Source organism: Oncorhynchus mykiss, chromosome 28, assembly GCF_013265735.2.
Source record: "Oncorhynchus mykiss isolate Arlee chromosome 28, USDA_OmykA_1.1, whole genome shotgun sequence".
Classification (NCBI taxonomy): domain Eukaryota; kingdom Metazoa; phylum Chordata; class Actinopteri; order Salmoniformes; family Salmonidae; genus Oncorhynchus; species Oncorhynchus mykiss.
Genome location: NC_048592.1, coordinates 21,500,266 through 21,521,356, shown reverse-complemented (window position 1 = coordinate 21,521,356; position 21,091 = coordinate 21,500,266). Strand labels below are relative to the sequence as shown.

General features: G+C 41.5%; 1 protein-coding gene across 1 annotated transcript in view; it reads left to right on the top strand.

Annotated features, from left to right (window-relative positions):
• Nucleotides 1-21,091, top strand: part of LOC110508729 (beta-1,4-galactosyltransferase 2-like) — a 145,212-nt gene that overhangs the window by 553 nt on the left and 123,568 nt on the right. Inside the window, exon 2 of the mRNA XM_021589482.2 lies at nt 15,595-16,031. Coding sequence (XP_021445157.2) covers nt 15,704-16,031 — 328 coding nt within the window. The 5' untranslated portion in view covers nt 15,595-15,703. The remainder of the gene's footprint in view (nt 1-15,594; nt 16,032-21,091) is intronic.

Genomic DNA, 21,091 nt, shown 5'->3' with positions numbered 1-21,091 from the left:
CTATACATCTGCATTTATCAACATGTATATGTTTACTGGTGGTTATTGATGTTTTATTGTACAATTTGCTTTGTTGTCATGCACATTTTGCTGAAGCATGCTGCTGCTAGACCCGCCATTCTACATGCATTTGCAACATCCCTTTTTTTCAAGTGATCCAAACGTTCGACAATATTTCAACAAGCTGAAAGGTCCTTTGATCAGCGATGGAACGATCCACCCGGGCAGCATGCAGTGAAGCTCTCATTCTGCCAACTGTTATCTAGTTAGTTATAAGATGTTGACAAGTTGCTCAAATTATTATTTACTATCTACATAATAACTCACGAAATACAGAGCTATTTCTATACGGCTGTTTTCATCTAGCTCTATAGGCAACAGTTAAACTCAAGTGAGATCAAGATGCAGCCTACATTGTTTGCTGAAGTTTTAGGCTACAAGCTATATAGCCTACATAGTGTAAGTAGAGATCGCTATATCTTGATCAGAAACTGGTTTTCACATCAATGCTATGTATCCTCAGCTTAGTTTTCCATGTAAAATGTACCCATTTGGAAATGCTTCTGTGTCATTATGTGCATTGATGCGATAGTGTTTGTAGGGCAAAACTGATCATGGATGCATTCACTTCGCTGAACTCTTATTTTGTACAAGTGGTTTCACTGACCTCACTTCAGTCAGTCAATGACAGGGTCATGATGAACTTTTCCGGGCTCAGGATAAATGAATGGAACCCACAATAACAGTGGTGGAAATGTGTTTTGCACAGTTGGGCTACTTTGCTCCAATTAAATCCCTCCTGATGATCATAAACAAATCACAAAATAATCAGGAATAATATGTTGAGCACTATCTGATTTTGGTTTGTGCACCCTGTTGCAGTGGCCTTTGTGTATAGCCTTTGTGTATAGCAATGAATGTAGCTTGAGAGCCCACCCTCCAGGGTGGCCAAAGCCACAGAGCGATTTGTATTATTCTGTACGTAAATCTGAGAATCCCCATTTGGAATGATAAGTTACGGTATGTAACAAATTACAATTTGTACAATATGCTACTAAATTGCAAAACGTATGATACAGCTGAAGTCGGAAGTTTACATACACCTTAACAAAATACATTTAAACTCAGTTTTACACAATTCCTGACATTTAATCCTAGTACAAATTCCCTGTCTTAGGTCAGTTAGGATCAACCCCTTATTTTAAGAATGTTAAATGTCAGAATAATAGCAGAGAGAAGGATTTATTTCAGCTTTTATTTCTTTCATCACATTCCCAGTGGGTCAGAAGTTTACATTCACTCATTTAGTATTTGGTAGCATTGCCTTTAAATTGTTTAACTTGGGTCAAACATTTCGGGTAGCCTTCAACAAGCTTCCCACAATAAGTTGGGTGAATTTTGGCCCATTCCTCCTGACAGAGCTGTTGTAACCGAGTCAGGTTTGTAAGGCCTCCTTGTTCGCACACACCTTTTCAGTTCTGCCCACACATTTTCTATATGATTGAGGTCAGGGCTTTGTGATGGCCACTCCAATACCTTGACTTTGTTGTCCTTAAACCATCTTGCCACAATTTTGGAAGTATGCTTGGAGTCATTGTTCGTTTGGAAGACCCATTTGCGGCCACGCTTTAACTTAACTGATGTCTTGAGATGTTGCATCAATATATCCACATAATGTTCCATCCCTCATGATGCCATCTTTTTTGTGAAGTGCACCAGTCCCTCTTGCAGCAAAGCACCCCCACAACATGATGCTGCCACCTCCGAGCTTCACAGTTGGGATGGTGTTCTTCGGCTTGCAAGCATCCCCCTTTTCCCTCCAAACACAACGATGGTCATTATAGCCAAACAGTTCTATTTTTGTTTCATCAGATCAGAGGACATTTCTTCAAAAAGTACGATCTTTATCCCCATGTGCAGTTGCAAATCGTAGTCTGGCTTTTTTATGGTGGTTTTGGAGCAGTGGCTTCTTCCTTGCTGAGTGGCCTTTCAGGTTTGTCGATATAGGACTCGTTTTACTGTGGATATAGATACATTTGTACCTGTTTCCTCCAGCATCTTCACAAGGTCCTTTGCTGTTGTTCTGGGACTGGTTTGCACTTTTCGCACCAAAGTACGTTCATCTCTAGGAGATAGAACGCGGCTCCTTCCTGAGCGATATGACGGCTGCATGGTCTCATGGTGTTTATACTTGCGTACTGTTGTTTGTACAGATGAACGTGGTACCTTCAGGCATTTGGAAATTTCTCCCAAGGATGAACCAGACTTGTGGAGGTCTACAAGTTGTTTTCTGAGGTCTTGGCTGATTTCTTTTGAGTTTCCCATGATGTCAAGCAGAGGCACTGAGTTTGAAGGTAGGCCTTGAGATAAATACACAGGTACACCTCCAATTGACTCAAATGATGTCAATTAGCCTATCAGAAGCTTCTAAAGCTATGACATAATTTTCTGGAATTTTCCAAGCTGTTAAAAAGGCACAGTCAACTTAGTGTATGTAAACTTCTGGCCCACTGGAATTGTGATATAGTGAATTATAAGTGAAATAATCTGTCTGTAAACAATTGTTGGAAAAATTACTTGTGTCATGCACAAAGTAGATGTCCTAACCGACTTGCCATAACTATAGTTTGTTATCAAGAAATTTGTGGAGTGGTTGAAAAATGAGATTTAATGACTCCAACCTAAGTGTATGTAAACTTCCGACTTCAACTCTGTTACAAAGTCTAATTTGTTGTGCCAACTTTAACTAGGTGGCTAACGTTAGCTAGCTAGCTATAGTTACCTCTAGAGGTTAGGTTTAAGGGTTAAGGTTAGGGGAAGGGTTAGCTAAAGGGTTAGGCTTAGCTAACATACAAGTAGTTCCAAAGTAGCTAAAAAAGTAGGTTGTAGTTGCTAATCAGCTAAAGTGGTCTGTGATGAGATTCGAACGCACAACCTTTGGGTTGCTAGACATCTGGATTATATGACCACCCATCCACCCCAACCAACCACCCTCCTTTTTTTTTTTTGTCTTAAGTAACTTTCTATCTTATGGAACCATAACAAACGTAAGATGTCATACTAATTTGAGGGTCCTGTATTTTCGTGTACTATGTTACGTCTAGTTTATGTGACCAGTCTGTGAAAGCAGGTGAGGAGTGACTACTTCCTTAGGACTGCCATTCACTTAATGTTACTTGTTTCTTACACAACTGGATAGCCAAATATCCAGTTGTGTAAGAATTTGGATATGTGTTTGATAGACCCTTAGCATACTTGAACTAATGACCGTGCACGTTTAAAGTTGAAATGAATTACATTTGACTTCCGTGTAAAGAATAAGCCAGTGCTTTGTTCTTAGGATGCCTACAATTGAAATGTTGATTGTTCCTGGCAGTTTGTTTGCGAAGGAGTGTTCTATTCTTTCAGGTTAATTCAATGTTGAGTTTTGTTGTCATGGGAACAGCCAGACCTGAGCAACAAAGGTGGCTTTTGGAGAGGACTGCTTTGCTCTATAAATTGACATGGTGTTTTGTCTAAAACCCAGCCTATTCAGAGCTGTAAATTGTGTTTCATTCAAAATCTCAAAGGATGTGTCCTTGCATACATTGATTAAACTACAGTCTGAGAGCGAGAGGTTCACTTTAAAATAAGGATAGTGTGGATCAATACAGATAGGAGTAATCATTAATTGCATTGTATTGCAAAGCCCAATTTTTTCAAACCAAATTATAAATGACGGCATGGCACTTAAAAAATATGTGCTATGGTAGTTATTGTTTGGTTTGTAAAGAAACACTTTTTTCAGCCCTGTCACAAAAGGACCAGCTGACATCATGTCAGTGATTCTCTCGTTAACACAGGTGTGAGTGTTGACAAGGTCAAGGCTGGAGATCACTTTGTCATGCTGATTGAGTTCGAATAACAGACTGGAAGCTTCAAAAGGAGGGTGGTGCTTGGAATCATTGTTCTTCCTCTGTCAGCCATGGTTACCTGCAAGGAAACACGTGCCGTCATCATTGCTTTGTGCAAAAAGGGCTTCACAGGCAAGGATATTGCTGCCAGTAAGATTGCACTTAAATCAACCATTTATCAGATCATCAAGAACTTCAAAGAGAGGGGTTCAATTGTTGTGAAGAAGGCTTCATGGTGACCAAGAAAGTCCAGCAAGCGTCAGGACTGTCTCCTAAAGTTGATTCAGCTGCGGGATCGGGGCACCAACAGTACAGAGCTTGCTCAGGAATGGCAGCAGGCAGATGCTGCACGCACAGTGAGGTGAAGACTTTTGGAAGATGGTCTGGTGTCAAGAAGGGCAGCAAAGAAGCCACTTCTCTCCAGGAAAAACATCAGGAACAGACTGATATTCTGCAAAAGGTACAGGGATTGGACTGCTGAGGACTGGGGTAAAGTCATTTTCTCTGATGAATCCCCTTTCCAATTGTTTGGGGCAACCGGAAAAAAGCTTGTCCGGAGAAGGTGAGCACTACCATCAGTCCTGTGTCATGCCAAGAGTAAAGCATCCTGAGACCATTCATGTGTGGGGTTGCTTCTCAGCCAAGGGAGTGGACTCACTCACAATTTTGCCTAAGAACACAGCCATGAATAAAGAGTGGTACCAACACATCCTCCGAGAGCAACTTCTCCCTACCATCCAGGAACAGTTTGGTGACAAACAATGCCTTTTCCAGCATGATGGAGCACCTTGCCATAAGGCAAAGGTGATAACTAAGTGGCGCTGAGAACAAAACATCGATATTTTGGGTCCATATCCAGGAAACTCCCCAGTCCTTAATCCCAAAGAGAACTTGTGGTCAATCCTCAAGAGGCGGGTGGACAAACAAAAACCAACCAGAAGTTAATTGACAGCATGCCAGGGTGGATTGCAGAGGTCTTGAAAAAGAAGGGTCAACACTGCAAATATTGACTCTTTGCATCAACTTCATGTTGTCCATGTCAATAAAAGCCTTTGACACTTATGACATGCTTGTAATTATACTACAGTATTCCATAGTAACATCTGACAAAAATATCTAAAGACACTGAAGCAGCAAACGTTGTGGAAATTAATATTTGTGTCATTGTAAAAACTTTTGGCCACAACTGTACAATGGTAGAGCTTTGTTGATGCATAAATAACCTTGTTTAGTATTCAGATATTTATTTAATTTCTGGCTTGAATATTTGGCATGTAGCCTATGAATAATATTTGATTGGGATTTGATAGTAGAAGCATCACAGATCTTCCTTGACAAGAGTGTCTATCCGTTTTCCATTAGTTGAAATGTGAAACACGCAGTGTTTCTGACAAGGGTCAGCAGACTGAACTGTGCGTGTGCTCTGCTCCACAGTGTTGGTGGTAACCGGGCATGAGTGTGAAGTCTGATATCTGGGATTCTCTCCTCCAGCTGTGAGAACATGTCTGTTATGTGGTGTTACACAACATGGATTATTAAGGGTTGTTCCCCTTAAATGGCATCACTCTCTTTACCCCTCTGTGTTAATCTGTGTTGCGATGAGGGTGCTGGTGAAGGAGAATGATTTGGTTTTATTATTCTGAGTCAGTGTATTGGTATTGGCCACCATGGCCAATTTTTTCAAACCAAACTATTCATGACTGCATGGCACTTAAGAAATATGTGCTATGATAGTTATTGTTTGGTTTGTAAAGAAACCCTCTTTCTTAACAAACTCCTAGTAATACCTCAAGCCCAAGTATCCACACAACTTTCCTTTCCAGAAATAAAATATATATTATTAAATATATCTCGTTTGTACAGGGCTGTTAGTTTACCCCCCCCAAGAGAGGTGTCTGTGTGTGTGTGCCAGTCAGAAGGTGAGGGGTGTTCCTTTCTCAGAGTGGTTAGCATGAGCATAATGCTATTCCAGGCAAGAGGGCAGTGACACACAGTTTGCCCTTCACACCCCGTACTGTCTTTGTTTATCTAGTCTTTAGTCTCTTAGTCTTTTGAAAAGCAACACCTCTGACTCCTGTAGGACTGACTCTATGGGCCTTGAGCCAACAATGTGACGTTACATTTTACACAAAGCTATGCCAATTTGGACCAATAGTCTTATTAGATGTTCTGGAAAATGTGTTGTTTTAGCGTGATGTCTCGCCTTGTGAGGTGTTGATTTACTTCATGTTTGTTTTTGTATGCCTCTATGAATGCAGAATGCTGATGTAAGTCTATGAGCTTATATACATTGGTGGCATATCATTGAAGCACATTATTACACTGAAATAATAGCTCAAATGCAACGTGTTATTCATTAGAATAATATGCCCCACTCCCCCTTTACATTTTGTACTTTGCACGTTTTGTAAACCAACACACACTGTTCTGTTCTGTTCTATTCTATCCAATCCACACCCATATCAGGTGGTGATTCACTGCATAATGGTGGAATCAATTTTCAACTATCTTTTTTTTATAAATCTAGAGATCTCATGCAATCAGGAGTATGTGGACATTTCGATCAAATCTACTCATGGTATTTTGAGTGACTCAGATCTCTGCAGTGCCTGTGTTTTGACGTGTTACCAAAACAGTGTCAATCCTTGTGTTTAGGAATGACTCCTGCCAACACATTTTCAATTACACTGCATTGTGTACAATGATTTACAGTGGCTTCAGTAAGTATTCACACCCATTGACTTTTTCCATATTTTGTTGTGTTACAGCCGGAATTTAAAATGGATTACATGTATATGTTTTGTCACTGCCCTACATGCAATATCTCATAATGTCAAAATGGAATTATGTTTTTCAACATTTCTACAAATTAATGCAAAATGAAAACCTGAAATGGCTTCAATCAATAAGTATTTCTTATTGCAAGGAGTAAAAATGTGCTTAACAAGTCACATAATAAGTTAAATGGACTCACTCTATGTGCAATAATAGTGATTTTTAGTAAACATGATTTTTGAATGTGACTACCTCATCTATGTCCCCCGCACATACAATTATCTGTGAGGTCCCTCAGTCGAGCAGTGCATTTCAAACACAGATTCAACCACAAAGACCAGGGAGGTTTTCCAATGCCTCGCAAAGAAGATCCAGGTGTGGAAAGCTCTTAGAGACTTACCCAGAAAGACCCACATGTGTAATCCACAGGAGGTTGGTGGCACCTTAATTGGCGAGGATGGGCTAGTGGTAATGGCTGGAGCGGAACAAGTGGATTGTATCAAATAAATACATCACCCACATGCCATTCCATTTACTCTGTTCCAGCCATTATTATGAGCCGTCCTCCCCTTAGCAGCCTCCACTGGTGCAATCAACTCCAAAGGTGCTCCTACAAAGTATTGACTCTGGGGTGTGAATACTTATGTAAATGAGATATTTCTGTATTTAATTTTCAATAAATGTGCAAATGTTCTAGAAACATGTTTTCACTTTGTCATTATGGGATATTGTGTGTAGATGGGTGAGAGAAAAAAAAATATGTAAAGCATTTTGAATTTAGGCTTTAATACAACAACATTTTGAATAAGTCCAGGGGTATGATTACTTTCAGAAGGCACTGTGTCTATATACACTAGATGACTGACAGGGGGCGCTGTGTTGAAGCCACCACACCTCCATCTTGGCACTCCCCCACCATTGTAAAACATACCTTATATTTACAAAAGTATGTGGACAACACTTTAAAATTAGTGGATTCGGCTATTTCAGCCACACCCGTTGCTGACGGATGTATAAAATTGAACGCACAGCCATGCAATCTCCATAGACAAACATTGGCAGTAGAATGGCCTAACTGAAGAGCTCAGCGACTTTCAATGTGGCACCATCAAAGGATGCCACCTTTCCACCAAGTCATTTCGTCAAACTTCTGCCCTGCTAGAGCTGCCCCGGTCAACTGTGTTGTTATTTTGAAGTGTAAATGTCTAGGAGCAGCAACGACTCAGCCGTGAAGTGGTAGGCCACACAAGCTCACAGAACGGGACCGCCAAGTGCTGGAGCACTTAGTGCATTCAGACCCCTTGACTTTTTCCACATTTTGTTACGTTGCAGCCTTATTCTAAAATGGATTAAATAAAACATATCCCACGTCAATCTACACAATGCCCAATAATAACAAATCAAAAACAAGTTTTTAGAAACGTTTGCAAATATATTACAAATTATGCGTCCTGTTTCCAATCATCCTTGAAATGTCTACAACTTTATTGGAGTTCACCTATGGTAAATTCAATTGATTGGACATGATTTGGAAAGGCACATACCAGTCTACATAAGGTCCCACAGTTGACAGTGCATGTCAGAGCAAAAACAAAGCCATGAGTTCAAAGGAATTGTCCATATCTCTAGACCTGAAAATAGCTGTGCAGCAACACTCCCCATCCAACCTGAGAGCTTGAGAGCATCTGCAGAGAAGAATGGGAGAAACTCTCCAAGTACAGGTGTGCCAAGCTTGTAGCGTCATACCCAAGAAGACTCATTGCTGTAATCTCTGCAAAAGGTGCTTCAACAAAGTACTGAGTAAAGGGTCTGAATACTTATGTAAATGTAAAATTCTGATAAATGTTTTGATATTTTTTATAAATTAGTTAAAAGACATCTAAAAACCTGTTTTTGCCTTGTCATTATGGGGTATTGTGTGTAGATTGATGAGGGGGGGGGGGGTAAATTATTTAATAAATTTTAGAATAATGAAAAGTAACGTAAGAAAATGTGTAAAAAGTAAAGTGGTCTGAATACTTTCCGAATGCACTCTATATATTTATTATTATTATATATTTTTTAAACAAAACTTTTTTTCACAAAACTAATGCACTGGGCCTTTAATCAGCCTTTATTCGAGAACCGATAAAGCCCCTCCACCCCTAAACTACGGATATGATTGTGTATGGTAATTAATACAAAACATTACAGCATTGCTACTGTCTTTACTATGCTATAAACATGATAATCAGTCGTCATTGTCACACGACACATATACAGTGCCTTCGGAAAGTATTCAGACCCCTTGACTTTTTCCTCATTTCGTTACGTTACAGCCTTATTCTAAAGTTGATTGAATAAAAAAAAAAACTCAGCAATCTACACACAACAACCCATCATGACAAAGTGAAAACAGGTGAGAGATTTTTGCGAATGTACTTAAACTACAAAACAGAAATACCTTATTTACATAACTATTCAGACCCTTTGCTATGAGACTCAAAATGGAGCTCAGGTGCATCCTGTTTAATTGGTCATCCTTGAGATGTTTCTACAACTTGATTGGAGTCCACCTGTGGTAAATTCAATTGATTGGACATGATTTGGAAAGACACACGCCAGACTATATAAGGTCCCACAGTTGACAGTGTATGTCAAAGATAAAACCAAGCCATGAGGTCGAAGGAATTGTCCGTAGAGCTCAGAGACAGGATTGTGTTGAGGCACAGATCTGGGTAATGGTACCAAAACATTTTTGCAGCATTGAAGGTCCCCAAGAACACAGTGGCCTCTAACATTCTTAAATGGAAGACATTTGGAACCACCAAGACGCTTCCTAGAACTGGCCACCCGGCCAAACTGAGCAATCAGGGGCGAAGGGCCTTGGTCAGTGTCACCTCCAGAACCTGATGGTGATACTGAAAGAGCTCCAGAGTGCCTTTGTTGAGATGGGAGAACCTTCCAGAAGGACAACCGTCTCTGCAGCACTCCACCAATCAGGCCTTTATGGTAGTGGCCAAGACGGAAGCCTCTCCTCAGTAAAAGACACATGACAGCCCGCTTGGAGTTTGACAAAATGCACCTAAAGACTCTCAGACCATGAGAAACAAGATTATCTGGTCTGATGAAACCAATATTAAACACTTTGATCTGAATGCCACGTGTCACGCCTTGCACCACCACCCTTACGGTGAAGCATGGTGGCAGCATCATGCTGTGGGGATGTTTTTCAGCAGCAGGGACTGGGAAGTTAGTCAGGATCGAGGCAAAGATGAACGGAGCAAAGATCCTTGAGGAAAACCTGCTCCAGAGCGCTCATGACCTCAGACTGGGACGAAGGTTCACCTTCCAACAGGACAACGACCCTAAGCACACAGTCAAGACAATGCAGGATTGGCTTTGGGACCTTTCCTTGAGTGGCCCAGCCAGAGCCCGGACTTGAACCCGATTGAACATCTCTGGAGAGACCTGAAAATAGCTGTGCAGCCACACTCCCCATCCAACCCGACAGAGCTTCTGCAGAGAAGAATGGGAGAAACTCCCCAAATACAGGTGTGCCAAGCTTGTAGCGTCATACCCAAGAAGACTCAAGGCTGTAATCGCTGCCAAAGGTGCTTCAACAAAGTACTAAGTAAAGGGTCTGAATACTTATGTAAAGGTGATATTACATTTTCTTTTTTATATACATTTTCAAGCATTTCTAAAAACATGGTTTTTATTCATGAGAAAAAACAAAACAATTTAATCAATTTCAGAATACGGCCGTAACGTAACAAAATGTGGAACAAGTCAAGGGGCTTGAATGCTTTCCTAAGGTACTGTATTTTGTGCACCCTATTTTACTGCACAGATCATGTGAGAGAATTTAGCTCAGCACTGTTATCAACGTAAAATGTGATTCTGTGAAGAACATGGGACCTACAGTTTGCATCAGAAAGATGTAAATCCACCCATACATTTCTTTCCCCTCATTGAGCATATAATGTACACTGAGTACACCAAACATTACAGACACCTTCCTAATATTGAGTTGCACCACCTTTTTGCCCTCAGAACAGCCTCAATTCTTCGGGGCAGGGACTCTACAAGGTGTCAAGTGTTCCACAGGAATGCTGGCCCATGTTGACTCCAATGCTTTCCACAGTTGTGTCAAGTTGGCTGGATGTGTTTTGGATGGTGGACCATTCTTGATACACACGAGAACATGTTGAGCATGAAATCCAGCAGCGTTCCAGTTCTTGACTCAAACTGGTGCGCCTGGAACCACACTGCCATACCCCGTTCAAAGGCACTTCAATATTTTGTCTTGCCCGTTCACCCTCTGAATGGCACACATGCATAATCCTTGTCTCAATTGTCTAAAGGAGTAAAAATCCTTCTTCAACCTGTCTCCTCCCCTTCATCTACACTGATTGAAGTAGATTTAACAAGAGATGAAGAGATGATAAGGGATCATAGCTTTTACCTGGATTCACCTGGTCATGGGAAGAGCAGGAACTCATAAATGCATGGGGACTTGTTTGTTGGAAACTGATATACGACACAATGTTAAAGCTTTTTTTAACGATTAGCCTAAGTTTTAGATTGATTGTTAGACAGATTTATACATTTGGTAAAACACACTAGCACTGCATGGTTTGTATGTTATTGAGGTGTCAAGCTAGAAATGCTCGAAGGCTACAGTTTTGCCCAATTTTATCAAGTGTAGCATATCTAATGCATATTTGATGAGGCCATGAGGGCTGGTTGGTGGGTTGCGCTAGGGCCCGTGGCCTTAGAGTAGAGCAAAGAGAAACTAGTGCTCGTCTAGGGTCCTACCCAAGTGTTTCCCCTTTAAAACGCAGCATTTGGAGATCTCCATCACAGCAGGGATGCTGTAACACATTTCTCTGTCTGACAACCTCTCATTACCATTTGAAAGATAATATAAAGACAAAAATAACATAGTCACTCATCTATTAGTTCTTCTTTCAGCATCAGCATTTCCCCAGCTGTGTTGACAAAAACGATTAAACAGTGAAGTTCTACTGCTTAAAGGCTGTACTCTAAATATCTACTACTTAACCGTCTCTCTGCTGCTTAGGATTTGCCTTTGCTTTTATATCATTATGTAATGTTACATAAAAAATTGTCACCACTGAGTATTGTTAATCTATATGTCTCTTTACTAAGAAGTCAGCCACAAATCCTTGGTTTACGTTGGATCGCAAAAAACTCTGCAAGTGATGACTCACCTAATATTGGCAAATAAGTTGTCATGATTTGGGGCTACTGCTCTGGCTCTGTGTTAAGGCTTGTTTTAAAGCAGGGTTGGGCAAACATTTTGGCTTAAGGGCCACATTGGGAAATTCCACATCCATGAAGGGTCCAACATAGGGCTGCACAGATTTCTTTTGACTGATTTGTTCAACAAAATCAATTTGCGGGCCAGATAAAGGGCAGTTTTTAAAAAAATATATAGGACCATTATCATTTCTACATAGTTTCTATACAGTTTTAGACGTTCAACTGTGGCCTGTAGTGTTTTTTTAAGCCAAAATAATCATTTAAAAAAAATTGCAAAATCAACCACCCCTGTTCTAAAGTTGAAACACATCCATTGTAACATTACTGTACTGGCCTAAGATAGCTGTGACTGATTACAGTAATGTATGCAGAGTGGAGGTGACACCACAAACAAAAATGAGAGGGATTAAAAAATTGCTGCCAAATATGCCGATGCCAATAAAGTGGTATACAACTAATACTGGCCATTATCATTGTGTTGTTTATGGCTTAGTTTAGTCTTAATATAGCTGTCACAGGGGAGACGGGTCTGGTAGAGAGACTAACTAGCCCATAATGAATTATGCACCGACAGATTAACTGGGCGCCACATCAAGAGCCAGCACACTATTAAAATTTGAACATACATGCTGTACACATTTATTGCCACCATATTTCCAGGACTTTACTTTATTGGTGTGTCGGTTTAATCGAAAAGAGTTCTCAGCATCCATTTAGTGTCCAAGGGATAAGTTTAGTGTCCAAGGGATTTAGTGTCCAATATGGAATTAAATATTCACTAGACACCAGCCGTTTCTAAACAAGCATCTTGGTCCCATGTTGATATTCTCCAATGCTAAGGCCTGGTTTGCACTGCACATATAGGCCACTGTGTACGTTATGTAGGCTTGTCTTTAATGTTAGTGAGCAAACTGATAAACTAGTGTGTGGGCTTTCAAAAGGTGAATTAAGCAATAAGGCCTGAGGGGGTGTGGTATATGGCCAATATACCACAGCTAAGGGCTGTTCTTAAGCACGACACAACGCAGAGTGCCTGGATATAACCCTTAGCCGTGGTATAATGGCCATATACCACACCCCCTGAGGTGCCTTATTGCTATTGTGGACTGGTTACCAACTTAATTCGAGCAGTAAAAATACGTGTTTTGTCATACCCGTGGTTTACGGTATGATATCAGCCAATCAGCATTCACGGCTCGAACCACCCAGTTTATAATCTGTTTTTGACGTCATGCTGGTTAACAGTGTGGTGCAGTATCTGTCATAATTGAGTCTTAATGTAGAGATGAAAAGGCATCTAAAGCTTTCACCAACTAGCCTTGTCCTCTATGAGGTCAGTCTCTTTCTAATTAATATTTTAGTATTAGTACTGGACTATTGCACTTTGAAACAGCATTTGCCATTCAAATTGAAATAGAGGCTCTTCGTCAAGTCAGTTTACCACAGAACTTGGAACTACACAGGTCAGTCAAATAATTAATAATTTGGTGGGTGCTTAGATTTGTTCTGTTTTACACATGCACGAGTGTGTATTATACGTATGTGTAAAATGGAAATGTGTTTTTTTGCATATCCCAACTTCCCCTGAGACACCTTCTGAGATTGGGGTCACGGCCAGGGTCAGCCATTATCAATGGCGACCCTGGAGCAATTAGGTTTAGTGCCTTGCTCTGAAGGGCATATTGGCAGATTTTTCACCTTGTTGGCTGGGTAATTCGAACTAGCGACCTTTTGGTTACTGACCTAACAGGTACGCTACCTTAATTTGACCAGTTTCTCACAGCAGGAAAATAATCCTGCAGCAACAGGAAAGGTGAATTATTGTGTGGATTTTAATGAATTAAAAATGTTGTTGATATGTTTTTAGTTGGGGCAAATGGAAATTAGGGCAAATGGAAATTAAACTTTAGAAGCATTTAACCTTGATTACACAACAAGTTTGCTTTCCTGCTCAGCAGGACATTTTCTGCAACAACAGGGTGATCAAATTAAGATCCTACGTCTATGCGCCATCTAAAAACCCCTCATTAAACACACTGTATTGTTTTTGTGTGCTTGTCTGTGAGAAAATCAATGAGTGAGACCCGGCCTGGTGAGATAGAGTTGGGTCTGACATTGACAGTGGCGTTCCATCCCACCGCCCTCCCTCCACATTGCACCTGGGTAATCTATCTGCTAGGCTAGAGCCAGGCAGTCATCTTTGATATCTGGTGCTTTCCCCATGATGTTTCCACCTGTGATTCTGCCAGGGGAGAGAACAGAGAGTCCAGTCAAGCCATTTTATTATAAATGTTTTTCAACATTCAACGTTGTTGGGTGGAGTAGGTTGCTTTTGGTTTATTCCTTGATGTTTATTTTCTTGGAAACATGTACATTGGGGCACAAAAGTATTTAGTCAGCCACCAATTGTGCAAGTTCTCCCACTTAAAAAGATGAGGCCTGTATTTTTCATCATTGGTACACTTCAACTATGACAGACAAAATGAAAAGAAAAAGATCCTGAAAATCACATTGTAGGATTTTTAATGAATTTATTTGCAAATTATGGTGGAAAATAAGTATTTGGTCAATAACAAAAGTTTATCTCAATACTTTGTTATATACCCTTTGTTGGCAATGACAGAGGTCAAACGTTTTCTGTAAGTCTAGACAAGGTTTTCACACACTGTTGCTGGTATTTTGGCCCATTCCTCCATGCAGATCTCCTCTAGAGCAGGTATGTTTTGGGGCTGTTGCTGGGCAACACAGACTTTCAACTCCCTCCAAAGATTTTCTATGGGGTTGAGATCTGGAGACTGGCTAGGCCACTCCAGGACCTTGAAATGCTTCTTACGAAGCCACTCCTTTGTTGCCCGGGCGGTGTGTTTGGGATCATTGTCATGCTGAAAGACCCAGCCACGTTTCATCTTCAATGCCCTTGCTGATGGTAGGCTTTGTTATTCTGGTCCCAGCTCTCTGCAGGTCATTCACTAGGTCCCCCCATGTGGTTCTGGGATTTTTGCTCACCGTTCTTGTGATCATTTTGACCCCACGGGGTGAGATCTTGCGTGGAGCCCCAGATCGAGGGAGATTATCAGTGGTCTTGTATGTCTTCCATTTCCTAATAATTGCTCCCACAGTTGATTTCTTCAAACCAAGCTGCTTACCTATTGCAGATTCAGTCTTCCCAGCCTGGTGCAGGTCTACAATTTTGTTTCTGGTGTCCTTTGACAGCTCTTTGGTCTTGGCCATAGTGGAGCTTGGAGTGTGACTGTTTGAGGTTGTGGACAGGTGTCTTTTATACTGATAACAAGTTCAAACAGGTGCCATTAATACAGGTAACGAGTGGAGGACAGAGGAGCCTCTTAAAGAAGAAGTTACAGGTCTGTGAGAGTCAGAAATCTTGCTTGTTTGTAGGTGACCAAATACTTATTTTCCACCATAATTTGCAAGTAAATTCATAAAAAATCCTACAATGTGATTTTCAGGATGTGATTTTTTTCCTTCTTTTTAAGTGGGAGAACTTGCACAATTGGTGGCTGACTAAATACTTTTTGCCCCACTGTACATGACATATACGGATACTGTGATTTGCTTCTCATTTCCTGTGTTGGGCCTAATTTACTTAAATTTACTTAGTGTGAACATAATGTAATGTTGTTCCCTGGCCCTCCCACAGGTGATAGAGTGAGGCAGCGTGCAGCATTTGTCCAGGCCAGCCCAGGCCCAGGGGTGTGACCAACCGAGCGGATGCCCTAGACTGTGCGGCAGGGGCGGCAGGCTCAACCATGACTCGGCTGATGTTAGGCCGGACCCTGGAGCGCATCTGCAAGGCTGTCCTGCTGCTCTGCCTGGTGCACTTTGTCATCATGATGATCCTCTACTTCGACGTCTACAGCCAGCGCTTTGACCAGATCTTCAGCCGCTTCAACAACGGCCGCAACGCCAGCCGCAACGGACACCACTACTACTACAACCTCAGCCGGCCCAACGCCACCTTCGCCAGCTACCTGGCCACTGCAGACCAGCTGCTGCCCAGTGGACGACCTGAGGGAAATCACACGCCACCAACTACCAAACCTATACCACCATGCCCGGAGATACCACCTGGTCTGGGTAGGTGATGATCCCCCTTTACACTAATGACTAATGAAGTAGTACATTTTTCACATTAGGGTGCCGACCCAAACCATACTCAAATCAATTCAAATTTGATTTGTTAAATGCTTAATGAACAACAGGTGTAGACTAACAGTGAAGTTCTTACTAACTTACAATGCAGAGAGAAAGAAAATGGAGAAATAATAGAAGTAATAATAAATACACAATGAGTAACAATAACTTGGATGTATACACGGGGTACCTGTATCAAATATAATACAATGGCATTTGTCACATGTGCCGAATACAACAGGTATATGGACCTTACCGTGAAATGCTTACATGCGAATCCTTAACCAACATGCAGAGTTTAAATAAAGTAAGAAAAATTTGCTAAAGGAAAAATAGTAACACAATAAAATAACAATAACGAGGCTATATACAGAGTCAATGTGCAGGGGTACGGGTTAGTCGAGGTAATTGAGGTAATATGTGCATGTAGGTAGGGGTAAAGTGACTATGCATAGATAATAAACAGAGAGTAGCAGCAGCTTATGTGAAGAGTGTGAAGGAATGTGAATGTATGTTTATGTGTGTGTGTGGCGTCAAAATGCATGTGTGTGTGTGTGTGTTGAAGTGTCAGTGTAGTATGTGTGAGTGTGTAGTTATAGTCCAGTGAGTGTACATCGAGCCTATGCAAGAGAGTCAATGAAAAAAATGGTATTAAATCAAAATAAAATAAGGGGGCCAATGCAAATAGTTCAGGTAGCCATATGATGAACTGTTCAGCAGTGTTATGGGTTGGGGGTAGAATCTGTTCAGGAGCCTTTTGGTCCCAGACTTGGCACTCCGGTACCGCTTGCCGTGCAGTAGCAGAGAGAACAGTCTATGACTTGGGTGGCTGGAGTCTTTGACAATTGTTAGGGCCTTCCTGTGACACCGCCTGGTATAGAGGTCCTGGATGGGAGGAAGCTTGGCCCAAGTGATGTACTGGGCCTTACGCACTATCCTCTGTAGAGCCTTGCAGTCTGATTCCGAGAACTTATTAAACCAAACGGTGATGCAACCATGCTCTCGATGGTGCAGTTGTATAACTTTTTGAGGAATTGAGGTCCCGCGCCAAATCTTTTCAGCCTCCTGAAGGGGAATACGCGTTATCGTGCCCTTTTCACGACTGTGGAGCTCTCGACCCGCTCCACTACAGCCCTGTTGATGTGAATGGGGGCATGCTCGGCCCTCTTTTTCCTGTAGTCTGCGATCAGCTCCTTTGTCTTGCTCACGTTGAGGGAGAGGTTGTTGAGTCTCTGACCACCTCCCTATAGGCTGTCTCATTGTCGTCTGTGATCAGGCCTACTACCGCCATGTCACTGGCAAACTTAAGGATGGTGTTGGAGTCGTGCGTGAACAGGGAGTACACGATGGGACTAAGCACGCATCCCTGAATGGCCCCCGTGTTGAGGGATCCAGCTGCATAGGGAGGTGTTCAGTCCCATGGTCCTTAGCTTAGTGATGGGCTTGGAGGGCACTATGGTGTTAAACGCTGAGCTGTAGTCAATGAACAGCATTCTCACTAGGGCTGCCCCCGACAAAAAAAAATAAGTTGTCTGTCCTTTGACCAATCTATTGGTCAACATTTTGTGTATTACTCAAATCTACTATATGCACTGAGCTTGTCTGATGCTTTAAGCGCACTGTTTGATGAAATAATTAAGACACTCAAATGACTAGAGGGAGCCCGAAGAACTGCTCTTAGGCCTACAGCTTGATTGTGGTTATACAACATTTACATTTTAGTCCAGAGCGATTTACAGTAGTGATTGCATACATTTTTCATAAGTTTTCAAACTGGTCCCCAGTGGGACTCAAACCCACAACTCTGGCTTTGCCAGCGCCATGCTCTACGAATTGAGCCACACGGGACCCAAGGCTGCTGTACTAAGCCTACTAATGATAATTACATGACTTATTATTATGATCAGGAAACTTATTATAATGATGATCATAATAATAATATTAATAATAACAATAAGAAGAAGATCAAGAAAAAGGGAGGGTTGTTGTTACTAAGGGAAGGGAAAGGGGGATACCTAGTCAGTTGTACAACTGAATGCATTCAACTGAAATGTGTCTTCCGCATTTAACCCAAGCCCTCTGAATCAGAGAGGTGCGTGGGCTTGCTATAATCTACATCCACGTCTTTGGCGCCCGGGGAACAGTGTTGTTATTATTATTATAAATATTCTTTTTCAGACAATTTGAAACAGTGTAAACAACACAAAATAAATTAGAAATAATACCAGAGAGGCTGTTCTAATGGAAAAAAAAGAGTGGAAAGCCTTTATTACAGCATAGAAAAGATTAAAAACAGTTGAATTTGTGAAATTGTTTATTCGACATGTTGTGTTTGCGTGAGGCTTGGTGCTCATGGAACCAGTAGGCTATTAAACAAACACTCAGAGGCAACAAAAGCAAGATCTGTCGTATTTCTGTAGATACAGTATACATGTACTGTACATGGATGATTTATAAAGACAGGCTCATTTCACACTTAGGCTCTTGATTATAGACCTAATTAAGTTGGAATTTCTTCTCTCCTCACTTTTCTTTGTCAATTAAGGCAAGGGCTGCTGCCTCCTCCTCCATTATTCAGAACACCAATATGCTGGATAACTTTGCTAATATGCACATAGCAACATGGTCTAGGAAAAGGTGCCAAGTCAACAGCGCACTGTGTTTCAGAACCCCGGACAGCAACCACTATCCAACGCAGGAGAAAATGCATTTGTTATAAAGTAATATTATTTTTATTAGTGTTGCACCATTGTTCTTACGTAATATAACCATATATAATTTCAGTAGCACAGACTGATGGACTGTGCCATCCCCACAGCCTCCATAATGGATTAGTCCACTCAGACAGGCGTGAATCAGACAGGTGTCTTGTACACCATTCATTTTTTATTTATTTTTGCTACTGATCGGCTACTGATCGACTAAAGAAATATTGGTCAACCAGCAAACTATCGACCAAACAATTGACCAGTCGACTAAATGGGGTCAGCCCTAATTCTCACGTAGGTGTTCCTTTTGTCCAGTTGGGAAAGGGCAGTGTGGAGTGCAATAGTGATTGTGTCATCTGTGTATCTTTTGGGGCAGTATGCAAATTGGAGTGGATCCAGGGTTTCTGGGATGACGTTGTTGATGTGAGCCATGACCAGCCTTTTAAAGAATTTCATGGCTACAGATGTGAGTGCTACAGGGCAATAGTCATGTTTAATTTTGTATTTATGTGTTTAATTTCTTTGTACTTTTACCCCATTTTCTCTCCAATTGGTAGTTACAGTCTTGTCCCATCCCTGCAACTCCCCTACAGACTCGGAGGCGAAGGTCGAGAGCCATGCGTCCTCCGAAACATGACCCTCCCAAGATGCACTGCTTCTTGACACACTGCTTGCTTAACCCGGAAGCCAGCCGCACCAATGTGTCAGAGGAAACACCATCCAGCTGGTGACGGAGGTCAGCTTGCAGGCTCCCGGCCGCCACAAGGAGTCGCTAGAACACGATGGGACAAGTAAATTCCGTCCGGCCGAACCCTCCCCTAACCCGGATTACTCTGGGCCAATTGTGCGCCTCCTCATGGGTCTCCCGGTCACGGCCGACTGTGACACAGCCTGGGATCAAACCTGCGTCTGTGATAGTCATACTTTTTTACATTGTCCTAGTGTGGCTTTAACCAGGCCAGCAAACTAATTACAGCTCATAATCATTATTCAATCTGAAAAAATGGATTTGGTAACAGTTAATTACTCTAATTAGTATAGTGTGTAGTAATCTGAAAATAGATGAATAGAAGACCTGCATGTCTTCGAGCAGCAGACTCTCTCTGGCAACCACTTTCCATTCTAAAACGTGGTGGATGGAATGTTTTCTCCAATTACTGTAAAAGCTAGTGTTTCTGTAGGATTTTCTGTCCCACCCGGGTGAAACATACAATGGGTTTCACATCAGCACTCTCCCCTGTAATAGTTCATCTAAAGAAACACCTGTAGTCCAAATTAAAGTATAACTGACAAACACAACAGTATTCTTTCAAATACAGGAAAACACAGTCAACTAAGATATAGTTGTGTGGCGTTTGAGTTATTCCAATGCTTTCAGGCTTCCAGCAGACTTAATTTAAAGCTATTGCAATACTAGTTACCTTAGGAATAATTCCTTCATATTCACTACAAATGTCATTGTGAGGCCTTTCCTGTTAATTATGCAATCATACAGTATATGCATGTGAGCACCAGGCCTTTGCCACGCAGCTCCTGCTAATGAGTTTTAAGTAGAGCTGGAGAGGGAGTTGTGGGCAACCAACTTTTTATCTCATGTGCATCCCTATTATTTATTTGGGTTGAGGTTTCCACTGAGTTTTCGGTTGTTGACTGAGATGTCTTTGGGAGCCACATCAGAACTTCTGAGGGGTTGCCATTCACTCCGCAGACAAGCACGCACACACCCCCTCCCACCCGACCTCAATGAGTGGTTGATGGACCTGCTCTAAAGCCTGTTACAAAGCATGGGCTTAACCGCAATCCATATGTATGTCAAATAAGAGAGCTCCAACGTTGACTTTCATTCGTTACCTCATGTTATGTCCATCTAGATAGATGCAAGCTTCGAGCTGTGTTGTGTTGTTCTTGTCGGTTTACCTCAGCTTCTCTCAGATAATCACTTTCCTAAAGAAATGTCTGCCTGAAGAAACTGCTGTAGTTAGGCTTAAGTAGCTTATCTACTGTTGTCTGGGTGGTTTGTTTTAATGACCCCACTATGACAGGCTCAAAGTGGAAAAAATGAACAAGATGATTGGCTTATCAAGTTGTGGCTGAACTGTTCTTGCTGAGCTCAGCATATTTGGAAAGTGTTCTCACACTTTGTGGATGCTTCCGTTGACCAAGTATCATGGATCTATAGTTTGGGCCTGAATACAGAAATGATTACTGTTTATGCAAATTATGGTAATTGAACCAACCATTTCAAATGAATAAATATGTTTATCTTTACAAGTCCAGTTGATAGCCTACATTTTT